At 40.7% G+C, this 25,953-nt stretch overlaps 1 protein-coding gene across 1 annotated transcript in view; it reads left to right on the plus strand.

Moving 5' to 3' along the window:
* Nucleotides 1-12,789, plus strand: part of LOC114665979 (zinc finger protein 271-like) — a 47,353-nt gene extending 34,564 nt beyond the window's left edge. The window contains exon 3 of the mRNA XM_028820673.2: nt 8,094-12,789. Coding sequence (XP_028676506.1) covers nt 8,094-10,081 — 1,988 coding nt within the window. The 3' untranslated portion in view covers nt 10,082-12,789. The remainder of the gene's footprint in view (nt 1-8,093) is intronic.
* The last annotated feature ends 13,164 nt before the right edge of the window (nt 12,790-25,953 follow it).

The following is a 25,953-nucleotide window of genomic DNA, read 5'->3' on the forward strand; positions in this document are numbered from 1 at the left end:
CAGAGGACCTCTGGAGCTCTGACAGAGTGATCATTGGGTTCTTGGTCACCTCCCTGACTAAGGCCCTTCTCCCCTGATCGCTCAGTTTAGATGGCCGGCCAGCTCTAGGAAGAGTCCTGGTGGTTTCGAACTTCTTCCACTTACGGATGATGGAGGCCACTGTGCTCATTGGGACCTTCAAAGCAGCAGAAATTTTTCTGTAACCTTCCCCAGATTTGTGCCTCGAGACAATCCTGTCTCGTAGGTTTACAGACAATTCCTTTGACTTCATGCTTGGTTTGTGTTCTGATATGAACTATCAACTGTGGGACCTTATATAGACAGGTGTGTGCCTTTCCAAATCATGTCCAGTCAACTGAATTTACCACAGGTGGACTCCAATTAAGCTGCAGAAACATCTCAAGGATGATCAGGGGAAACAGGATGCACCTGAGCTCAATTTTGAGCTTCATGGCAAAGGCTGTGAATACTTCTGTACATGTGCTTTCTCAATGTTTTTATTTTTAATAAATTTGCAAAAATCTCAAGTAAACTTTTTTCACGTTGTCATTATGGGGTGTTGTGTGTAGAATTCTGAGGAAAAAAATGAATTTAATCCATTTTGGAATAAGGCTGTAACATAACAAAATGTGGAAAAAGTGATGCGCTGTGAATACTTTCTGGATGCACTGTATGTAAATTGGGCATAATGAGAGCAATTAGATTGAGAATAATTAGGTCCAAAATAGATCCCTGTGGCACACCACACTCAATGTTACAGATCTCTGAGGTGTACTCGCTGTATACAACTGATAAAGAATTTTCTTCCTGCGATATAAGAGTTAAACCTTCCATCAGAATTAAGAATTAAGTCATTGACTACTTTAGTCAGAGCAGTTTCTGTACTGTGCTTTGGTCTGAAACCTGACTGCTACTTATCTAATAGAATTCTTATTCAAGTAATTATTTAATTGTTGAAAGAGTACTTTTTCTAGTATTTTACTTAAAAAAAGACAGGTTATAGATGGGTCTAAAGTTGTCCAAGACAGAAACATGAAGATGAATTGTCTCTAGTAGTGGCTTATTCTGCACAATATACATTTATTTATTTTTATTATTGATTGATTGATAGACTGGCTGTATTATTTTCACTGTGAATGCATACCCTGGTTTTTTATGTTTCTGCTACTCTGTGTATCTGAAATTCCCCTCGAGATTGATAAACTTTATCTAATCTAACTTTTTAACAGCAGTTTTTAAAGACCAAGGAAAAATGCCAGTTTTCAATGAACAAGTGACTTTATCAAGAACACTTTTAAGTAGCAAATCAGAGACATCTTTAAAAAATCCAGTCAATCACATATAATGTGGATGGTTTTAACTAAGTAAAAATTCTACAAAGATCAGATAGGCTTATTTTAATAAAGGAGCTTAAATGGCTGTGCCATCTGCATTGAGAGTCAGCTAGTTATTATAACACATAATAAAGCCAAAAATGTGTTAATAAATAAGGCACTGTACTTTGGTGGTTAATAAATAGTTAGAGAAAGGGTATGTAGTACTGCTGTACTAGTGATGGCAAGATACTGTAAAAATTTACAAAACGGACATATTCACTCCTCAAGAAAATTTTTGCCGGAACCTTTCTTCCCTTCACAAGCTGGCTGAGTAAGGTTTTAGTTCCGCAGTACTGCAGATCTGTTTCACCTGGAAACAAGCTAGAATTAAAAAGTCTTATTTTCCTACCAGTAATAAGATCATTTACATAAAATGTTTTACTAGTTAATGTTCTAATATTAAATAATGCCATATTGAGGTTTAAGGAAGGAGGCAGCAAAGCAGAAAATTTAGTACAACTAGAGATACATATTAAGTTACTGATACTAACAACAAAGTGTCTGTGCTTTTTAAGAAATGTATAGTTTGTAATCACAGGCTTTATATAATGCGCTTCTTTAGGCAGATCCATTGCAAATTTATTACATTTTACTAGAGGATCATGACGATTATTATAAGTAATGGAAAGAAGTCTGGAAGGTTATATTACCTTTGTAATGTTTGTGGAGAGGACTCTAGCTCCATATCTACTGGGGTGCAGTCCATCCCTCTGTAGAAAAATGGTCTCCCCTAAAAGAGGTGCCAGTTGTTGATAAAGCTGGTATCATGTCCCTCGCAAAATTATCTCAGCCAGTCATTCAGGGATTGAAGGGAGAATTTCTTGCAATTATTAGTCAGAAAGTTCAAGTTCAGGATGATTATAGTTGCCAATAATGTGTAGGACAACTGAATGGATCAGACACAGTATGCTGAGAGAATACAGGTGAACTGTAGGTGGTTTTCTGCCCTTGGCACATCTGCAGTTATTCTGTTTTGCAGTTCGAAGCTGAGGTAAAAGAAAGAAATAAGACCTGATTGAGGATGCAGTGTTATTAATAATAATAATAATAATAATAATAATAATTCATTACATTTATATAGCGCTTTTCTCAATACTCGAAGCGCTATCCACACAGGGAGGAACCGGGAAGCGAACCCACGATCTTCCACAGTCTCCTTACTGCAAAGCAGCAGCACTACCACTGCACCACCTATTGTCTCACAAACTGTAAAAGAAGCTTGGTTGTAGAAGAGTTTCAAATCATGTGCAAATGTTCTTTCTGTTCTTTTAGTTTCTTTTGGCATGTGAGGAGGTGCTGAGTCTTCTTTTCTACAGCTTCAGGTTCTTTGTAAACATCCTAAAGCTTGTAACTACTCTTCATAACTCTATTGGGTTAAGGGGCTACTTTTTATTATCATGGGCACTGTTTAATTCTGCAATGACCAGGATCAACCTAAGTACTGAATTTTGTTTCTGAACATAGATGTTGGAATAACAGTAAAAATTCAAAATCCTTGATCCTTCTTCTGTTGCACACTTTCTGCCATCTTGAAGCCTATTAAGGTAATTTACAATTCCACTCTTGTGCTGAACTTCAATTTCACGGGGGGGTAAACGTTAACACTATACAATGTTATTGACTGTTATACCTGCCTCACACTCTCCACCTTTCACTTTTTAACTTGCACTGTGTTTTTATCACTCTTTAATATTGTTTTTATCAGTATGCAGCTGCTGGAGTATGTGAATTTCCCCTTGGGGATGGATGGATGGATTAATTAATTAATTAAGTCTAACTATCTAACTATCTACCTACCTACCTACCTACCTTTAGTTGTCTGTCCTATCTTCACACAGGCTTTGATGCTTACTTGTCTTACTAAATAACTTCTGAGTCTTCCATTTTGGGAGGAAACTGTGTGGATCTTCTCAAGAAAATGTTCTCCTTCATTATGTTTGATTGCAAGGAATCTGAAACTCTTAAGTAGCCGACTGTTTGTTTTATTTCCTCACATTCAAATACTTGCTCAAATCTCATTGTTGTGTTTGTCCAGGTAATTACTACTATTCTACGGTGCCATTTTTCCCTTTGGCTTCTTGGATGAGGTCACTGGAAAGGGGTGTGTGGCACTTCTGTTATCTATGCAAAGGGAAGAAAGTCCAAGTCTTTGAGTCCTTTTGCTTCCTGTCTTGCTATATGGTTGTGAGACATGGCTGCTATCTAGTGACCTGAGATGAAGCCTGGATGCCTTTGGTACTGTGTCTATTTGAAAAATCCTTGGGTACCGCTGGTTTGACTTTGTGTCCAATGAGCGGTTGCTCATGGAATCCCAAATGAGGCACATTACCTGCATTGTGAGTGAGTGTCAGTTACGGCACTTATAGCCATGTGGCGCAACTCCCCGAGGGTGATCCGGCTTGCAGATCCTCATTGTTGAGGACCCGAGTGGCTGGACCAGGCCAAGGGGAAGCCCACGTAACACCTAGCTGCAGCAGATAGAGGGTCATTTCCAGAGGATGGGACTGGACAGTGTGTCTGTCTGGGGGGTTGCCAACCAGGATCCTGAGCTGTGTTGTCATGTGGTGGTTGCGGCAACGCACTGTAACAGTGTCTGCTCCCCAACCTGACCCGACCTTCTTGCACTCCAGCCCTATTTCAGAGAAGGTACTTTATTGCTGGGCACAGGGTCTGTTTGTCTCCAGGGCTGAATCTGCTTTTTTGATATGTGACCCTTTTCATAGTTAATGTACATGATAAAACGTCAGACCTACAGCATTATATTTCCTCTACAACTGAAGAGACTTAGTGATTTAAACGAATACTTTAACCCATTGTAGTACTATTCAGTCATCGGAGCTAGATGTTTTGTGCCATTTACTCTTTTTTAATTTCCTTTTAAAATTGTTAAGTCTTTTCCTTCCACTATTTGTTGTAGATGTTATGGCTGTTCTGTTCAGGGGAAACTGTACGAAAAGACAACTCGGCGACATCCTTTACCAGTTAGGTAATAGGTTCAAAGAGATTTTTATAATGATATTTAAATGACAACTTAGGGTGCCGGAAAATCCACAGAATCACCTGCTTTATGAGAGTCCCAATATGTTGAGAGTAAAGATATTCCTTAAACCGTACTCGCAGGTCACCTTTGTATTCTAAATAACGTTATCATACAATTTATAAGCAATGCAATTTATATAAAGGATTAGCAGTTTTGGTTGCAGAAGATGATGTAAGATAGTTTGTTCCATCTGCAGAATAAAGTTTGTTCATCAATTATATAAATTTATTTTCAACATTTTAAATCACGTTGTCGTTTAAATATAATTAAAAAATCTCTTTGAACCTAACTATTACCTAACTGGTAAAGGATGTCACTGAATTGTATTTCGCCAAGTTGTTTCTTTGTCGACTTGTCTTTTCGCCGGGTTCACTGCCGCCTAATTGCCACCGAACCAGCTGTTCATTTTTCAGTTGTTGCCGATCTCCATGCTCCTGCCAAAGTTCAGACTTACTGTTGTGTCTTGAAGGGTTCAGTTGTTGACTTTCTCCTAGCTGATCTTTTAATGTCTTTGGTGTTTGCAGGGAAGTCAGATATTCATTATTACATAAACAAGCTGATGGTCTGTCAAACAACGAGTGATTCCAAGTATAGTCCAAGTGATGTGAGCATCAGGATTGTGAGCAGAGTCTAGAGTACATAGTCTAGATGATGCCAGACTTTGGATGCATCCATTTTTGTTTGTATTTGGTCTTCTAGCAAAACAGATTGATGGTGATAACGAGATTGTGTTCCATGCATTTGCTGAAAAGGAGAATACTGATGGAATTGGTATTGTCCTCGCCTTTATTTGCCAGTATTACCACTCCATACATTAAAGCTGCACCCTTTCTTTCCACCGAGATCCTCCAGAATAATGAGCTTGTCTTCTGAGGGAACAGAGGCCAGAGTTACACATCCGTGTGACATTCCCCATTGCATTCTAAGTTGGTGCTGAAAGAATGATGGTGGCTGACTGCTCAGCTGTAGGGAGAGAGTCATGAGGTGCTCAATGATGTTGAGCTCATCTCTTTTTTTGATAACTAATAATGTGCTGTCTGACAGCCAGTTCTGTATGAATTCATTCTATATACAGCAAGTTCCAGGAAAATTGAAACATCAGACATATTAGCTCCTCTCCTGTTGTATGGTGGTCCGGGTTGGATTCACTGTCCCTGGCAGCATGAATCTGGGACCGTTGATAATAAAACAGTGATGACACAATGACAGCAAATGATGAGACACACACAGTTGGCAAGAGTAGGTATAAGTGCTTTGTGCTTTTATTATAACCCATAAATTTGTAAAAGAGTGCAGTGCTCTTTGCTCAGTAACTAAATAATCCATAAAATCAAGAAGTTCAGTGCAAAGTTTAAAATCCAATAAATAATCGTTTAAAATGTGATTAAAATCCAAGGCCGAATCCTTCCTTTAAACCTAGTTGAGCCATGGTTCTTCTTTCATAAACCAACATCTCCTCCTCTGCTTATCCTGGATGGGACCCTGCAGCAAGAGGAGACGCCCTCCTGACAGACACAGACAACCCTCAAATCCTGCTCGGGTCCCCATCCCGCCAGTCCATCAGCATCAGCTGGATGCCACTGTGAGCCATGTTCCTTTCTACCACTCACCGTCTGTTGGCCTTTGGTGGGAGCCCACTTGGAGTGCTTGGTTGCTCCTGCTACTCGGAGTGATTGGCAGGAGCAACCCGTCTGCAACACTCCTCGTCCGGGGCTCACATTTTCACAACTGTCCGCCTGCTTTCCTACAACACCTACTCCACCGCAGTCTTCCTCTTTCCTTTAACCTCCTTTTCTCTTCTTTTATCTCGTCCCCTGATTTTACTGTGCAGGCTACATTTATAGGACCAATAGGGTGTATGTGCTACAATCACCTGCTCTGAGAAGCGAATGAAGCACATGATCAATCCTCCTGCATTGCCAAGTGAGTGCACAAGCCATAAAGCACCCCACTCAGTCTTGGAGCAGTGAGACCTGCACTCACCTGGATCCTGCATGCTCCAAGACTCACAATTGTTTATTTAACACTAGCTCCCCTGCCAAAGTTTTGTTGCCCCTAAAGACCCTAGTTTTCTGTCACCAGCGAGAACTTTGACTTTCAGCTCCAGTGTATGAGTTGTAAAGAACTATATAGGTAGTGCAATACCGTGATTTGAAATAACACAAATGTTATGTGTGTTCTGTGTCTATAATGATTTGTGTAAAAGTAGGATGACATAAGATTTGTGAGGCAAGAAATGCTGAGCACTGGTTTAGGTAGACTTTATTATCTATTATCCCAGAGGGACATTTGTTTGCAGCAGGAAAGCACAAAAACAGAAGACATTGTTACAGAGATCCAGTAGCTAAACAACAACACAACATTTGACAACCAGTGTTATTGCATAAACACACACTCAAGGTCAATACAAAGAAGAATAATTACTTTCAGCAGTACACAAAATAATAATGCAGAATTTAACATGTAGCAGCATCCCTACAAGTAACAAAATTTAAAATGCTTATACTGTAGCTCTAGGAATAAAAGAGTTCTTAAACCTGCTGCTTCTTTACCTTTGGAAACCTAAATCTGCAACCTGATGGCAACAGCTGGAATTTAGAGAAACGAGGGTGGCGTCTGTCTGACAGAACTGAGTTGGCTTTCTTACCTGTTTGCAACACATTTCAGTGACAGACGTCTAATGTGAACCAATCATTTTACTGATGATTTTTACAATGTCGTTAAGATGATTTATATACTTATTTGCTGAGGTTGCCAAACCAAAGGTTACAAGCAAATGTAACAATGGATTCAATAAAAAAGTGTCTTTATGGTTTTCTCCACTTTAAAACAACTGAGTTTCCTAAAAAAGAAGTCATGGCTGTCCTTTTTTTTTTACAAATTAGTGCTGTGTTAAGATCAAAGTTTAGTTTGGGTCCCAGATTATTTGTATTGCTCTATCATCTCCACTGTCTCCCCTTTAATTAAAGCTCAGACAGTGGATGGTGGAGAAAACCTGATAGTAATAACGACATAATGTTGACAAGAAGTGTAGAAGTGTGTGAAGACTGAAGTCCAAATATCAAACACTTTCACAAAAGGTATACCAAAACAAGTGTGCTTTTGTTTCAAGAACAATACCAAAGAAAAAGAAATTGTTCAAATGACAAGTTGTGGTGAATGTGTAAAAGCTGAAGTCCGAATATCATTCAGCACAAAATAAAGATGTTTGCATGCATTTGGTTATACTGGTTATATTTGATAGAAACGCAGGTGTGACATTGGAACCACTGTTGTCTCGCAGATCCACACAAACAGTGCAGAGGTAGACCTGCTGCTTCGCAGAAAAGAGGTCCTTGGTTTGAATCCCAGGACCTCCCTGCATTTAGCGCTTCCTGGTATTACAGCTTTACACTTTGACTATTGGTTTTTATTTTGGGCTTGATGACAAATCATTTTGATTTCCCAGTTTTAAACCTTGCTTTGAATTTCATTTAACATTTCCTTTTCTGGTCCCTTGCTGCTGCCACCGCCGCCGCCACCGCTGCTGCTGCTGGTGGTGGTGGTGGTGGTGGTTAGAGGGTTGTTTTAAGTTCATTTTTTTCAGTAGGATTTGGAGTTGAATGGTTGCCCAAAATTTGATCACTTTCTATACATATTGTATTTACTTAAAATTTTGCATTTATGTATTTCTACAGATTTGCAGAGGAGTGGTGATGTCTCTCCATCATCATTTATTCAGACCTTCCCTCATTGCAGAAAACAGCACACACTACATGATGGAAAAATGAAGATGCTGAAGTCTGGATCAGAGAGTTTAATATCGGCCACTTTACAGGCTACATATTCCCCCAGTGTGAAATTAACAAGGACTGACACAATAAACAATGGTCAAGAGGTACAGACGTCAGATTCAGCAGCTTTGAATATATGTGAAGATTTGAAGAAAAATATTCAATGCAAGTATGAATACAATGAAGATCAGATCAGAAAGACGCCATACTGCTGTTCTGAATGTGGAAAACGATTCTCTGCTAGTAGTCATCTTCAGATCCACACAAGAATTCACACAGGAGAAAAGCCATATTGCTGCGCTGACTGTGGCAAACAATTCTCAACAAATGGCAATCTTCAGGCCCACATAAGAATTCACACTGGAGAGAAGCCATATTCCTGTTCTGATTGTGGAAAACGATTCTCGAGGAACAGCAGTCTTCAGACACATGAAAAAATTCACAGTGGTAAGAATCTGCACTGCTGTTCTGAATGTGGTAAGCAATTCATCAACAATAGTAATCTTCAGGTTCATAAAAGAATTCACACTGGAGACAAGCCGTACTGTTGTTCTGAATGTGGTAAGCAATTCTCCAATAGTACCAGTGTTCAGATCCACAAAAGAGTTCACACTGGAGAGAAGCCCTATTGTTGTTCTGAATGTGGCAGGCAATTCTCCAGCAGTACCAGTGTTCAGATCCACAAAAGAATTCACACTGGAGAGAAGCCATATTGTTGTTTGGAATGCGGCAAACAATTCTCCAGAAATAGCAATCTTCAGACCCACAGAAGAATTCACACTGGAGAGAAGCCATATTGCTGTTCTCAATGTGGCAAACAGTTTTCCAAGAATAGCCATCTTCAGATCCACACAAGAATTCACACTGGAGAGAAGCCATATTGCTGTTCTCAATGTGGTAAACAATTCACCACTAAGACCAGTCTTCAGACCCACACAAGAATTCACACTGGAGATAAACCATATTCCTGTTCAGAATGTGGAAAACGATTCTCCATGAAGAGCAATCTTCAGAGTCACAAAAGAAATCATAACGGCGATAAGCCCTATTGCTGTTCTGAATGTGGTAAACGATTCTCCAAGAAGAGCAATCTTAAGATACATATACGAAATCATACTGGTGAGAACCCATATTGCTGTTCTGAATGTGGAAAGCGATTCTCCTGCAGTAGCAATCTTCATATGCACAAGAGAATTCACACTGGAGCAAAGCCATACTGCTGTTCTGATTGTGGCAAAGGATTCTCCAGGACCAGCAGTCTTCATATACACAAAAGAATTCACAATGGTGATAAGCCATATTGCTGTTCTGAGTGCGGCAAACAATTCTACAGGACTAGCAGTCTTCATGTGCACAAAAGAATTCACACTGGAGAGAAACCATATTGCTGTTTGAAATGTGGCAAACGATTCTCTGAAAATAGAACTCTTCAGATGCATGTAAGAATTCACAATGGTAACAGCCCATATTGCTGTTCTGAATGTGGCAAACTATTTTCCAGCAATCGCAGTCTTCACACTCACAAAAGAATTCACACTGGTGAGAAACCATATTGCTGTACTGAATGTGGCAAACGATTCACTCAGTATAGCAATCTTCAAACTCACACAAGAGTACACACTCGAGAAAAGCCTTATTGTTGTCCTGAATGTGGCAAACAATTTGCCAACAATAGTAATCTTCAGGTTCATAAAAGAATTCACACTGGAGAGAAACCATTTTGCTGCTCAGAATGTGGAAAACGATTCTCTGAAAATCGAAGTCTTCAGATACACATAAAAATTCACAATGGTGACAACCCACATTGCTGTTCTGAATGTGGTCAGCTATTCTCCAGCCGTCGCAGTCTTCAGATTCACAAAAGAATTCATGCTGGAGAGAAGCCACATTGATGTTCTGAATGTGAATCAATGATTCCCATGTTCTGAATATGGATCGTCAGTACCAACATTCAGATCCACAAAAGGGTTCACACTGCAGATATGCCTTATTGCTGCTGTGACTGTGGCAGACACTTCTCTGTAAGGAGCAATTTTTGAATACATGGAAAAATTCATAGTAAAAAGGCACAAATGAACTCCAGTACCTTGTGCACAAACAGGCAGCAACACTTGCTAGACAGAAGATTATTAAATATTGGACTCACAGAAAATAAACAAAACAAGTGGAAAAGCATGTAAATATAGTGGTCAATATGCCAGCTCTGCACTCTTATCTTGTATGAATAAGGATGGACAATCACCTAATCATAGCTGCACCAGGTTGTTTCAATGCATCAATAGTAAAAAAAAAAAAAAAAATGGAGAAATGGGCTGATGGTGATTCTACCAGGAGTCATAGAAATGAACTTATCTGGCTGTGAGGTTCTGATGGATGAAGGCTTACACACCAAAGACACTACAAAGTTGACAGACTCCATATCTTGAAAATCTGTAGAAAACAGGTTATTGCACTGAACCAACATTTGTCAGATACTGAGGGTGCATCCTTGGTGCCAGGCATGTGGGACACACCAATTCTAATTGAGTGAAAAATTCATGGCTGGAAACCAAATATATTTGTTAAAGAGAATCAGTCGGACAAAGGCTACATAATAATTAGAATCAAAGGATAATGTGTCATTGCCAGGTGGCTATTCATTTCTGTTAACACAGAGACAAAGTAAAGACCAGGAAATGGCAAATAGAGATAGATGACATGTGAAACAGAGTCACCAAAATTGTGCAAGTGTTGCTGATTTCCACGGGCCTAATTTAAAGAAAATTCCAGGCCCATCTTGATGCCCTGGAAATTACCATAACACACTATGAAGTACAACAGAAGGCATTACTTTGGACAAAACAAGTGAAAAGCTCTCGCTAGAAATTTAAGAGAATAGCAGTAAACAACTAAATAAAAACTAATGATTGAGGTTTACTCTTAACTTGACGGTGTGTAAAATAAACCAGTCTGGAGAAACTAAACACTGAAGGAAGGTATATTGCTGTTGTGAAAGGGACAAGCATTTCACCAGTAGTGGTAGTACTCTACTGTAGATAGATACTTTATTAATCCCAAGGGGAAATTCACATACTCCAGCAGCAGCATACTGATAAAAACAATATTAAATTAAAGAGTGATAAAAATTCAGGTATAACAGACAGTTTCCAAAAGGATTGTAGCACTAAGAACATTGTAAACCCCAATCTTAAAATTGTTTGCAAACTTATGAACGTTTCTCAAAACTCATCAAAATGTATGTGTGGTTTTAAGTCTTTTGTTATCTGCCTTGTCCAGGACTAGGGCTGTATGATATTGGAAAAATATTTCTGATATTTTTGACCAGTATTGTGATTGTGATATAAATTGTGATTTTCTGTTTCTAACTTGTTCCTAAATGAAAAGAATCAGATAAGAGGATACAGTTGCTACATATTTATATTTTTTAAAGATCATTACTACAAGACTGTTACAAAAAAAAATTCAATAATTACCAGCAACTGGTGATTGCATCCCATTTCTTCCCAGACCATTCAAATATGCGCTTCCAGTATATTTGTCACTTTGTAGTTACAGCTTGAGTATCCCTAATCTGAAATTCCAAAATCCAAAATGCTCCAAATTCCTAAAATGTTTGAGCGCCGATGTGATGCCACAAGGGGAAATTTCCACACCAGGTATTTGCATTTTATAAAACTTTCCTTGTATTCAGGTGTGAAAATATGCCTACACCAAAAAGTGAATGTGAGTGATATACAGTGGTGTGAAAAACTATTTGCGCCCTTCCTGATTTCTTATTCTTTTGCATGTTTGTCACACAAAATGTTTCTGATCATCAAACACATTTAACCATTAGTCAAATATAACACAAGTAAACACAAAATGCAGTTTTTAAATGATGGTGTTTATTATTTAGGGAGAAAAAAAATCCAAACCTACATGGCCCTGTGTGAAAAAGTAATTGCCCCCTTGTTAAAAAATAACCTAACTGTGGTGTATCACACCTGAGTTCAATTTCCGTAGCCACCCTCAGGCCTGATTACTGCCACACCTGTTTCAATCAAGAAATCACTTAAATAGGAGCTGCCTGACACAGAGAAGTAGACCAAAAGCACCTCAAAAGCTAGACATCATGCCAAGATCCAAAGAAATTCAGGAACAAATGAGAACAGAAGTAATTGAGATCTATCAGTCTGGTAAAGGTTATAAAGCCATTTCTAAAGCTTTGGGACTCCAGCGAACCACAGTGAGAGCCATTATCCACAAATGGCAAAAACATGGAACAGTGGTGAACCTTCCCAGGAGTGGCCGGCCGACCAAAATTACCCCAAGAGCGCAGAGACGACTCATCCGAGAGGTCACAAAAGACCGCAGGACAACGTCTAAAGAACTGCAGGCCTCACTTGCCTCAATTAAGGTCAGTGTTCACGACTCCACCATAAGAAAGAGACTGGGCAAAAACGGCCTGCATGGCAGATTTCCAAGACGCAAACCACTGTTAAGCAAAAAGGACATTAGGGCTCGTCTCAATTTTGCTAGGAAACATCTCAATGATTGCCAAGACTTTTGGGAAAATACCTTGTGGACTGATGAGTCAAAAGTTGAACTTTTTGGAAGGCAAATGTCCCGTTACATCTGGCGTAAAAGGAACACAGCATTTCAGAAAAAGAACATCATACCAACAGTAAAATATGGTGGTGGTAGTGTGATGGTCTGGGGTTGTTTTGCTGCTTCAGGACCTGGAAGGCTTGCTGTGATAGATGGAACCATGAATTCTACTGTCTACCAAAAAATCCTGAAGGAGAATGTCCGGCCATCTGTTCGTCAACTCAAGCTGAAGCGATCTTGGGTGCTGCAACAGGACAATGACCCAAAACACACCAGCAAATCCACCTCTGAATGGCTGAAGAAAAACAAAATGAAGACTTTGGAGTGGCCTAGTCAAAGTCCTGACCTGAATCCAATTGAGATGCTATGGCATGACCTTAAAAAGGCGGTTCATGCTAGAAAACCCTCAAATAAAGCTGAATTACAACAATTTTGCAAAGATGAGTGGGCCAAAATTCTCCAGAGCGCTGTAAAAGACTCATTGCAAGTTATCGCAAACGCTTGATTGCAGTTATTGCTGCTAAGGGTGGCCCAACCAGTTATTAGGTTCAGGGGGCAATTACTTTTTCACACAGGGCCATGTAGGTTTGGATTTTTTTTTCTCCCTAAATAATAAAAACCACCATTTACAAACTGCATTTTGTGTTTACTTGTGTTATATTTGACTAATGGTTAAATGTGTTTGATGATCAGAACCATTTTGTGTGACAAACATGCAAAAGAATAAGAAATCAGGAAGGGGGCAAATAGTTTTTCACACCACTGTATGTGCAGATTCAAAATGGATTAATTCTGTCAGAGTGGGTGAGGGGCTGTTTCGGGGTTGTCCCTCATGGCAGTTCTAAAGTACTGCGTGGCACCGTTAAAATTGCAGATGACTTGTGCATTAATAGAATGTCACTCCTGATGGTTAACAAAAGCAGCATCATTCTTGCTTCCTTCTTCTTCTTTCGGCTGCTCCCGTTACGGGTCACCACAGCGGATCATCTTCTTCCATATCTGTCTGTCCTCTGCATCTTGCTTTGTTACACCCATCACCTGCATGTCCTCTCTCACCACATCCATAAACCTTCTCTTAGGCCTTCCTCTTTTCCTCTTCCCTGGCAGCGCTGTCCTTAACATCCTTCTCCCAATATACCCAGCATCTCTCCTCTGCACATGTCCAAACCAATGCAATCTCGCCTCTCTGACTTTGTCTCTCAACTGTCCAACTTGGAGCTGACCCTCTAATGTCCTCATTTCTAATCCTGTCCATCCTTGTCACACCCAATGCAAATCTTAGCATCTTTAACTCTGCCACCTCCTCACTCTTGCCAGGTGCCCTTATTGCAGTATGAGTGCAGTAAAGTGTGCTGATTACATTAGGACAACTGGACACTGCTGCAGATTGCCTCTTTTTGGCTTTTTTTTTTAATATAAGCAAACCAATGTTCTGTTTTATGTATGTACATTCTACCATACCAGCATATAAAGGCTAAAATAGAAGTTTTTTTGTGCATCAGGCAATGACCTGCGTTTTGCTGGTCCTTATTCTCTTTTGTGTTTCATCTCACTTTTGGTTATTCTGGATATTGAAAATCTTGCTATGTTCCATAGTAAAAATTCACTTGGCAATGTGTACCTGAACTGAAAGTTCTGTTCCTAGCAATTCCTTGTTTGTTCTGTTATAGCGTATTGTTTTCTTGCCTAGTGTGGCGGATCGGCCGAGACACCCCTTTGACACTGGGACCGGGAGAGCAGCCATGGGATGCACAATACGTCCCCCAGAACGTGTGGTGGCAGCCCTCCTGGGTTACATCGGGGCCACAGCCGTGGGTCATCAGGGCTCAGACCTGTTGGGCTCCGTGGCCACCACCCGGAGGAGCTGCACAGCTTAACGAGCCTGTGTGGGCAGCCACACCCGGAAGTGACGCCTAATTGGGCCAATTACCACCTGCAGCACTTCCGGGAGGGCTATAAAAGGAGCCTGCAGGCACTACTCAGGGCGCCAGAGTTGGGAGGAGGATGTCAAAGCTGCCTAGGAGGAGTGGAGGAGAAACAAGAGTGTGTTTTTGGGTGTTTTTGGGACTGTGCTGTAGCTGAGGGACACGGGGAAGATGTGATTCCCCAACAAAACAAAAATAAAATCTTTATTTTCATTTTCCCCTGTACCTCCGGTGTCGGTCTGTGTCGGCTCGACACCTATGTAGCGCCTTTGCCACACTAGTATTTGTTAAATTACCTGTTCTGGAATTTTAATAATAATTTTTAAAAAAATCTGTTCATGTCAGTTTGATAGCTGAGTTGTCCCCTGTCTGTGGACCAGACCTGATTCATTTGATTTTTGGAACAGGGGCTTGGATCCACTCCATGCATCAACCAGGTATACCTCCAGGAATAGTAAGTCCCGTCATTTACCGGTTTACAAATAGACAAGCGTTTGCAAGGGCCTGGTGTATTGAGAGAAGTAGGCTGGGAAAAAAAAAGTGGAGTTCTTCAGTCTGGCCACAGGCCGTCATAGGTTGGCTGAAACTTAATGTGTTTTCTGCATTCTGACAGATGACATCCACACATCAGGATTAGGAAGCTGCTGTTGAGGGGGTGATGCAAATGCTGTGAGATGACCAAACCTATGACACTAGTCATGCCCTCCCACCACATCATGTAAGCAGTTATTTGCCTATTAATTGGTCAGTTTCTATATTGCTATTTATTTATACAGTATATGTATTCATTTTTCAACTTATTTCTTTATTACCCTACTCCTACTCTTAGTCTGTCCATGTCCAGAGTCCACAGTTTGTTGCCTTTCTGCCAACCCTAGGGCTTTTTGCTAGGCCTGCCAGGGCTTGTACCCATCTTGGTTCTAGATGGGCCACTTTCTTCATGACAATATGCAAGGTCAGAGGGCTTAAATTTTGTTAGTCTGTTGGGTTTGGCAAAATCTGTTTGGTGATGCTTACTCTGTAGATGGCATGTGGACAAGGCAGTGGCTTTACCTGGCATGGTGCAACAGTGGCATCACTTCTTGGCCTTTGGATAAGGTCAAGTGTGAATTATGTCCAGCAGATTCAGTTTGTGCCGCAGAAGTTGATTCTGTTTGTGGAGAGTTTACACATTTTTCTGGAAAAGGGGATGAAGAAATGGCTGTGCCGTCAAGGTCAGAAGATATGTCTTCTTTGGGTTTGAGGAATTTGTTATGATTTGTCTGGAGGAAGGACTGTGAGGAGGAGCATATAGGAAGAATTTTAAGCATATATTTCTACTGGAGACCTTGGGTGTAATGTTGGATATGGTTTTGTTTCTGCCAAATACAGGATCTATTTTGATGTCTCATATGTATCTGGTATCACCTTTGATTTTGCATGGAAAATGATAAACAGCAGATGGGGCCCTTGCACTACCTTTGTGGAACCAGGACTGGAAAGTGATGTCAATTTGTTTGTTTAAGCTGATGATGTCATTGCCTTTATGAGATGGTAGTTGCTGTTCAGTTGTTTAATGTGCCATGCTTGTGATGAAAAAGAAGTGTGGAATGGGCGAAGGCAGTTCTGAGCACAGCTTAACCCTGATGTAACATCTTCAGATGGCCCTATGCAAATGCCATCATTCTCTTTGGGACCTAAAAAAGGCTATTTGTTTTATGGTGGAAAATGTGGCTCAGATGGACATGTAGCGCGTTATTGTAAAGTGGATATATGAAATTATAATAAGTCCAGAGATTGTCTTAAATTGGAGGCGGTTATCTCTGTTCACATTGTCCAGAAAGGATGAAATGGGAAGAAGAGCTGGATGTACATAATATGGTGGAATGTGGAGAGGGAGATACTTTGTGCAGTGTGGAAGGGGAGATGGCTGCAGCACAGTGAGCTGATAGTGAGGACCATCCAGTGGGTGGTGACAGTTTCTGCTGATGATCATGCAGCTTCAATGCAGGATGTAGCTGCTACTTTAAATGTAATGGAGAAGTGTGTGGGTGATTTGGTGGAGGAACTTTCAAATATGGTGAGTGGTTCCGACAGTGTCGAGAGGGAAGCGGGAAAAGAAAGCGAATGATACTTACGATGAGAAAGGTGGTCTCAAAAAGAATGCCAACTGACAGTTGCCTGACAATCTGCTGCCTTATTAGATATCACAAATGATGAGATTGCTGAGATGCCACATTCCTTGGAGGACAAGTCAGACGAATTGGTTGTTACACATTTGTTGGAGACCCCAGAGGCTTTGTTGCCTCTCGTAGCTGGCAGTGCATCAGCACTAGCTATGGATATATATGGAAGTGGGTCAGCTGAAGGAGTTTTTTGTGTATCCAGTATGGAAAAATTTTTAGACCCTGTGTCCATGAACATCCTTGCACAGTTAATGGATGGAATGGAAACCAAGTGTCGGGAAGGGGAATTTAAGCATGTAATTTCATGACTGGGTTTCTTGACTGTTCAGCTGTTAATGTAAGGGGGATGCAGGGAACACATAAACGGGAAGGAGTGTTTTTATGATTGACTGCACTTAAATTTGATGTTTCCTTTTAACAGGAGGTTCACATCCAGAATGGTTTTGACAAAGATTTTCTCTCAGGATTGGAAATGGAGCCTGGCTTTTGGGTCTGTTTCTCCTCTGGGGATGGAACGTTGTTTAAAAGGAGCAGATGTACCTTTCGCTGTGTAATTGCAGTTATACAGTTGTGCTTGGAAGTTTGTGAACCCTGTAGAATTTTCTATACTTCTGCATAAATACTGTATGACCTAAAACATCATCAGATTTTCACTCAAGTCCTAAAAATAGATAGAGAAACCAGTTAAACAAATGAGACAAAAATATTATACTTGGTCATTTATTTATTGAGGAAAATGGTGAAATATTACATATTTGTGAGTGGCAAAAGTATGTGAACCTCTAGGATTAGCAGTTAGTTTGAAGGTGAAAGTCGAGTCCGGTGTTTTCAATCAATAGGATGACAATCAGCTGCGAGTGGGCACCCTGTGTTATTTAAAGAACAGGGATCTATCAAAGTCTGCTCTTCACAACACATGTTTGTGGAAGTGTATCATGGCACGAACACAAAAGATTTCTGAGGACCTCAGAAAAAGAGTTGTTGATGCTCATCAGGCTAGAAAAGGTTACAAAACCATCTCTAAAGAGTTTGGACTCCACAAATCCACAGTCAGACAGATTGTGTACAAATGGAGGAAATTCAAGACCATTGTTACCCTCCCCAGGAGTGGTCAACCAACAAAGATCACTCCAAGAGCAAGGCGTGTAATAGTTAATGAGATCACAAAGGACCCCAGGGTAACTTCTAAGTATCTGAAGGCCTCTCTCACATTGGCTAATGTTCATGTTCATGAGTCCACCATCAGGAGAACACTGAACAACAATGGTGTGCATGGCGGAGTTGCAAGGAGAAAGCCACTGCTCTCCAAAAAAAAACATTGCTGCTCATCTGCAGTTTGCTAAAGATCACGTGGACAAACCAGAAAGCTATTGGAAAAATGTTTTGTGGACGGATGAGACCAAAATAGAAGTTTTTGGTTTAAATGAAAAGCGTTATGTTTGGAGAAAGGAAAACACTGCATTCCAGCATAAGGACCTTATCCCATCTGTGAAACATGGTGGTGGTAGTGTCATGGTTTGGGCCTGTTTAGCTGCATCTGGGCCAGGATGGCTTACCTTCATTGATGGAACAATGAATTCTGAATTATATCAGAGAATTCTAAAGGAAAATGTTAGGACATCTGTCCATGAACTGAATCTCAAGAGAAGGTGGGTCATGCAGCAAGACAATGACCCTAAGCACACAAGTTGTTCTACAAAAGAATGGTTAAAGAAGAATAAAGTTAATGTTTTGGAATGGCCAAGTCAAAGTCCTGACCTTAATCCAATCGAAATGTTGTGGAAGGACCTGAAGCAAGCAGTTAATGTGAGGAAACCCACCAACATCCCAGAGTTGAAGCTGTTCTATACGGAGGAATGGGCTAAAATTCCTCCAAGCCGGTGTGCAGAACTGATCAACAGTTACCGGAAATGTTTAGCTGCAGTTATTGCTGCAAAGGGGGGGTCACACCAGATGCTGAAAGCAAAGGTTCACATAGTTTTGCCACTCACAAATATGTAATATTCGATCATTTTCTTAATAAATAAATGACCAAGTATAATATTTTTGTCTCATTTGTTTAACTGGTTTCTCTTTATCTACTTTTAGGACTTGAGTGAAAATATGATGATGTTTTAGGTCATATTTATGCAGAAATATAGAAAATTCTAAAGGGTTCACAAACTTTAAAGCACAACTGTAGAGGGTCATGTCCTGATCACAGATGGGGACTTTGACGGCAAGCAGGTCTGCTTAATTAATGTGTACGCACATACAACAGAAGGCAGATTTGTTAAGAGGCTTTGCTACCACTTTTATGTACTGATAAAGTGGTCATTCTTGGGGGCTAATTTTAATGTCAATATTGGAGAAGACCACCAGTTTGGTTATCCCCGAGTGAGACTGAAATGTTTATGTAAGGACTTGTTGTTAATAGAAATCTACAACTAGAAATACCTGGGTGTGGGGGCATGGACAAATTCATGAGGTGTGACAAGCCGTTTGGACTACGTTTGTTTCCAGGAAGTTACTTCTGGAAACATGTCAGCTTATCCTAGTCTGGTTTTCTGTCCATTATGTACTACAAGTGTCCTTTGTTTGTGATGTACCTGAAATTGCTAGGGGATTTTGGAAGTCAAATGCAACCTTGGTTCTGGATGCAACTTATTGGCATAAGGGTTTTCTACTGCTTTAGAAAGTCCCTTGTTACAAATTGGATGGTAAATTGGTGGGAACATCTGAAGGGGCAAATCAAGAATCTTTCAGTTGAATATAGTCAAAAGTAAGCGAGGCAAAAAAGGAAGACGGTTCATGTTTTGCAAAATAGACTCGCAGTGGGTGAAATCATGTCTCCAGGTTTCTTTTAATCTTTATAAATGGCGCAAAGCAAAGAATTACAGCTCTGCAGAATGCCGAGGAAAATTTGTGCTCAGAGTTGCATGAGATGTTACGTATTGCGGAGGACTTGTACTTTTTGAGAACTCTCATTTTTAAGCATCTGCTATGGATTTTTTCTTGCCATTTTTAAATGACCCACTATTTGCAGCCAGGGTAACAAAGCTTAACAAGGGACAATACTTTGAAAGAACTGGAGATTGCTTTACATAGCATGATGGGTGGAAAGGTTCTGGGAATACATGGGTTAACAAAAGAGTTCTAGGTGTCTTTTTGAGATTCTCTGGGACCCCAGGCTACAGCGTTAGCTACGAATAGGACTAAATCCTCGATGATGTGGTCAGAGAAATGGCAAACTCTGGAAGACTAAACTGGAGGTCTCCAAGTGGAGGAGGAGGAATGTGTTCATAGTTTAGGTGTTGAATTCTATGGGACAGACCTGCACATTGGGCAAATGAAATTACCAAAATTAAATGAACAGTACTTAGTTGAGCCTCCTTTTGCAAATATAACCGCCACTAGATGCCTCCTATAACCTTTGGTGAGTGTCTGGATTCTGGATGGAGGTATTTTTGACCATTCTTCCATACAAAATCTTTCCAGTTCAGTTCAATTTGATGGCTGCCGAGCATGGACAGCCTGCTTCAAATCAGCCCATAGATTTTCAATGATATTCAAGTCAGGGTACTGTGACGGCCATTCCAGAACATTGTACTTCTCCCTCTGCATTAATGCCTTTGTAGATTTCGAACTCTGTTTTGGGTCTTTGTCTTGTTGGAATATCCAACCCCTGCGTAACTTCAACTTTGTGACTGATGATTGAACATTATCCTGAAGAATTTGTTGATATTGGGTTGAATTCATCCGACCCTCGACTTTAACAAGGGGCCCAGTCTCTGAACTAGTCACACAGCCCCACAGCATGATGGAACCTCCACCAAATTTGACAGTAGGTAGCAGGTGTTTTTCTTGGAATGTGGTGTTGTTCTTCTTTTTCTTATGACCAAATAACTCAATTTTTGTCTCATCAGTCCAAAGCACTTTGTTCCAAAATGAATCCTGCTTGTCTAAATGAGCATTTGCATACAACAAGCGACTCTGTTTGTGGTGTGAGTGCAGAAAGGGCTTCTTTCTCATCACCCTGCCATACAGATGTTCTTTGTGCAAATTGCGCTGAATTATAGAACAATGTCCAGAAACACCATCTGCAGTAAGATGTTCTTGCAGGTCTTTGGAGGTGATCTGTGGGTTGTCTGTAACCATTCTCACAATCCTGCACATATGCCGCTCCTGTATTTTTCTTGGCCTGCCAGACCTGCTGGGTTTAACAGCAACTGTGCCTGTGGCCTTCCATTTCCTGATTCCATTCCTTACAGTTGAAACTGACAGTTTAAACCTCTGAGAGAGCTTTTTGTAGCCTTCCCCTAAACCATGAGACTGAACAATCTTCGTTTTCAGATCTTTTGAGAGTTGCTTTGAGGATCCCATGCTGTCACTCTTCAGAGGAGAGTCAAAGGGAAGCACAACTTGCAATTGACCACCTTAAATACCTTTATATCTCATGATTGGACACATCTGTCTATTAAGTCTTGAACTTCATGAGTTAATCCAACCAATTTGGTGTTGCAAGTAATTAGCATTGAGCCGTGACAGGCATTCAAATCAGAAAAATGACAAGGGGACCCAAATGTTTGCACAGCCAGTTTTTCACATTTGATTTAATTTCATACAACTAAATACTGCTTCACTAAAATCTTTGTTCGGAAAACACCCCAGGACTCAGATGTTCCTAGGAAATGAAAGACATACCAGTGTTATCTTTTTTGTTGAAAGTAGAGTCAATTATTATGCAGGCTCAGAGGGGTTCCCAAACTTTTTCATATGAATGTAAATAATGTGATTATGAAGAAATAAGTTTGTCTTGAAAATATCTAACTTGTTGTTTAACACTTTTTGTTTACATCTGTTCTTTAGGATTTACAGAACCTCTTGACATCTGTGTAACTAAAATTTAAGTGGCTCAATTACAAACAGCAAAATGGATCCAAATGAAGCCATTCTTGTTGAGTTCCATGTCCTAGGGTCAGATGGAAATTCAGGGTGTTTGTTGAAACTGAAGCTTTAAAGTTTAAGTATAGTCCTGAACTGGCGCTTGCGGGGGTCCGCTGAAGCCTACCCTAGCTAGCATAGGGTACAGGGTGCCAGTCCATCTCAGAACAAACACACTAGAGCCAATTCAGTATCACCAATCCACCTAACCTGCATGTTTTTGGACTGTAACAGAAGATCCACACAGACATGGGGAGAATGTGCAAACTGCACACAAGGAGGACCTTGGACGTGAACCCTGGGCTCCTTCCTGCAAGGCAGAAGTGCTACCACTGTTGCCACCAGGGTGTTTTAAGTATTTTTTAATTCATATCATTGTACCAGAGCAAAACTGACAGAAATGACACTCTATTAAATGAGACCTTAAGGGAAATGTAGTAAGTAAGTACTGTAGATGAAGAATAAGTTGCGTTGAACATACCTCAAAGGTGTAATGGAAATTTCCTTCCTTCTCTTGACCAATTTTATCATGTCCTATAGCAGAAGGTGACATTTCTTGATTATTTCTGCAACAGCCCTGACCAGCATTAACAAATAAAGTTTTTACTTTTTTAAAGAAAGGCTCAATAGATGCATAGGTTTTAGGTATCGAGCCCCTTTTTTTTCTCATAGAATATAAAGACCATCAACAGTGATAGTTTAGAAAACAATCTTTGACAAATTTTTCACGGTGTGACCAAAATGAATGCAAATCCCCTTAACTGAAACTCTGCCCTGCAATATGCACTTTAATCATAATGTCTGAATGGTTTGATCTGTAATTTTAAACTATGGAGTGGAGGGGGAGATCAAGGAGAAACATGTCTTTGTCCCAAACATCATGGAGGCCACTGTATAACACCGAGAGGCTGGCTGTTTATAGTTCTGATTTATCTTGCCACAGATAAGTAGTTTTGCAATACCAAGGCTTTTAAAGATGATGTCAAATGTTGTGTGCAGTTGTTACTGCTCCAGGTTTAAAGTGAAGGATTCGTTTTGTGTTGGAGCGCATGAATTTTAGTGTATCAATCCTTTATTTGTGAAGTACAGTGTTTTTACCCTGAAATGGGGGGACCATTGGGGGGTCAGTACTACATGGCGAGACCAAAATATATGCAAGTCCCCTTAAATGAAAGTCTGCAATGTGCACTTTAATCATGTCTGAATTGTTTGACTTGTAATTTGAAAATGTGAAACAGACGTGCTAGAAATTTGATTCTGTTCATCTGGACAAAGTTTTTAAGTGGGAGAAATATTTCAAGACTTATCCAAGTCTCTTCCTCAGTCTCAATTGACTGCAGGTTTCCCCAACCTTATAAACAGTACCTTTGCTTAATCACAGAGACTAGCACCATTGACAAAGGGCCAGTTGGTCAGTGATATGCAAATTGTCCACTGATTAGTAGACGTGCGAACCATTCATAGAGGGTTGAGGAATGGCTGCAATCACAGCATTGTAAGATGGCGACAGATGTACCCTTAGGCCCCCTCCTCTGTTCAGAGATGGTCGTTCCTTTTTCACGTAAATGGCCTCCTTGATTCCTCTCTCAAACCAGCGCTCCTCCCTGTCCAGGATGTGCACCTCTTCATCTTTAAAGGAGTGACCACTATCCTGTAGATGTAAATAGACTGCGGAGTCCTGGCCTGACGAGGAAGCTCTTCTGTGTTGTGACATGCGCTTAGCCAGTGGCTGCTTGGTTTCCCCGATGTACAATTCACGGCACTCCTCCTGGCACTTAACTGCGTAAACTATGTTACTCTGTTTGTGCCGTGGGACCCGATCCTTGGGATGGACCAATCTTTGGCGTAGCGTGTTTTGGGGTTTGAAAGCCACTGAGACCCGGTGTTTCGAGAAAATGCGCCTCAGCTGTTCCGATATTCCTGACACATACGGGATCACTAAGGGTTTTCGCTTAGGCAGTGGATGTCCTTCCTCTGTCATGAATTGCTTGGAGCGTTCTTTAGGTGTCCTCCCTGCTTTGACAAAGGACCAGCTGGGATATCCACATTTACTCAGGGACCTTTTTAACGTGGTGGTGTTCTGCTTCCCTGGCCTCTGAGTCTGTGGGAATGGTGTTAGCTCTGTGTTGTAGAGTCCTAATGACACCTAGTTTGTGCTCTAGTGGATGGTGAGAGTCAAACCTTAGATACTGGTCCGTATGTGTGGGTTTACGATACACATCCACTTTCAAATGTCCCCCGTTGACGATGGAAATTTCACAGTCTAAGAAGGCTAGCTTGTTATTTTCCATATCCTCTCTGGTGAACTTGACGTGTTTGTCCACCCCGTTGATGTGGTCTGTGAACTGTGGTACCTCCTGAGATCTGATTTTCACCCAGGTGTCATCCACATATCTGAACCAATGGCTCGGTGGTGTTCCAGGATAGGATGATAGAGCCCTCTTTTCCACTTCTTCCATGTATAGATTGGCTACTATAGGTGAAACCGGGGAACCCATGGCACACCTGTGCTTCTGCCTGTAGTACTGGCTTTTGTATATGAAATATGTGGATTGAAGACACAGTTCCAAAAGCAGGCACACTTGGTCTGCGTTGAGCGAGGTTCTTTTACTGAGAGTGGGGTCATTCTGTAATCTCTTACGTACTACCTCCACTGCTTCAGTCACTGGGACACAAGTAAATAGAGATGTAACATCAAAAGAGACCAAGGTTTCTTCTGCCTCCATAATGACCTCTCTCACTTTCTCCACGAAATCCAATGTGTTCTGTGCAAATCAAATCAAAGAAAATTTTACGGAGGGCACTGTATTTGCAAAGAGTGGGCTTGCGCTGGATTACAAGTGTTAGCACAGCAGGGCGAGCCTTCAGTGTATAGTCGCAAAGGGCACTGTGGTGGTGTTCAGCTCGCTCTCTCTCTCCATCTTTCTATATCATACGCTAACGTGGCTGTCCATTTGTCTGTTCAGGATTTTAAATCGCCTATAGCTCGCAAACCGTTTCAACTGTTGACCTGAAATTTGGTACACATATACTACGTGACCTCTACTGTCCGCTTTCGGGTGACGATTGACCTCCAAGGTTATTTCCTCTTTTTATTTTATTGTAGAATCAACTCTCGGCAGCGGCCAGCAGGGCAGCCATGCGGTGCATCCGTACGGGCGCCGTTCTCGTTCCTACCACCTTCGCCGATACTTCCCCTACCTCTTCATATCTTAAATCGTTTTTGAGGCAGAGTGAAGACTTAGTACTGTTTCTTTAATTTTTTACGCACTTAAGTAATTGCAACATAAACACAGACTTAATCAGTTTTAACGCGTAAAGATGCCGACAAACAAACAGAAGACGCAGGCTGCTATGGTGGAGAAAAGAAGAGCTGCTCAGGAAGCAGCAAGCGCATCAAACCTCTGAGCAAACCAATAGAGAAAGGATGAAAACTATGAATGCTCAAGTCACGTGTATTTACTGCAAGATATCGTGTAGTGCGCGGTTACTGTTGTATGTGTGTGTATATATATATATATATATATATATATATATATATAATTCAACATCTGTATGTCTGTCCGCTTCTCACGAGAGAACTACTTGACGGATTTAGATCGGGGTTTTTTTTCTATAATTTGCTTGAACATTCCGTTGATTTTGCGACTTTCTCATAGCGCTGAGTATCATACATTAAGTTTCCATCCAGTTTTTTGCGAGGTTTTGTTATCGACAAACAGAATATACGTAAAAAAAATGTGCGAAATTTGCTGTCTCCAGCCTGTTTCCATCAAACTGGCTTTTTATCGATAAAATGGTGTGCGTGATGACGTCATCCCCCCCCCCCCCCCAAAACGAACTGTCGCATAACTTTTGTTGTATCGCCCTTGAGCCGTTTCCATACATATGTCGCAAATTATCTACCTTTTGTTTTCCACGTTACACCCCCTCCACTAAACAAAGAAACAAAGAAATGGAGAGATTATTCAGACAGTTTTTTGAAATTTGCCAGCTTACTGTTATTTCAGTTTCACAAATAGTTGGAATTGTACATAATATCCGAAGACGACAGCAGAATGAAGCAGTTGCTTGTCTGATAGCCCTAGAGCTCGAAGAAAGTACCCCAGTGCGACGAAACCCACGGGTATGGGAGAGACGACAGAATAAGACCTTCTGGGAGGA

This window comes from Erpetoichthys calabaricus, chromosome 1 (assembly GCF_900747795.2).
Source record: "Erpetoichthys calabaricus chromosome 1, fErpCal1.3, whole genome shotgun sequence".
Taxonomy (NCBI): domain Eukaryota; kingdom Metazoa; phylum Chordata; class Cladistia; order Polypteriformes; family Polypteridae; genus Erpetoichthys; species Erpetoichthys calabaricus.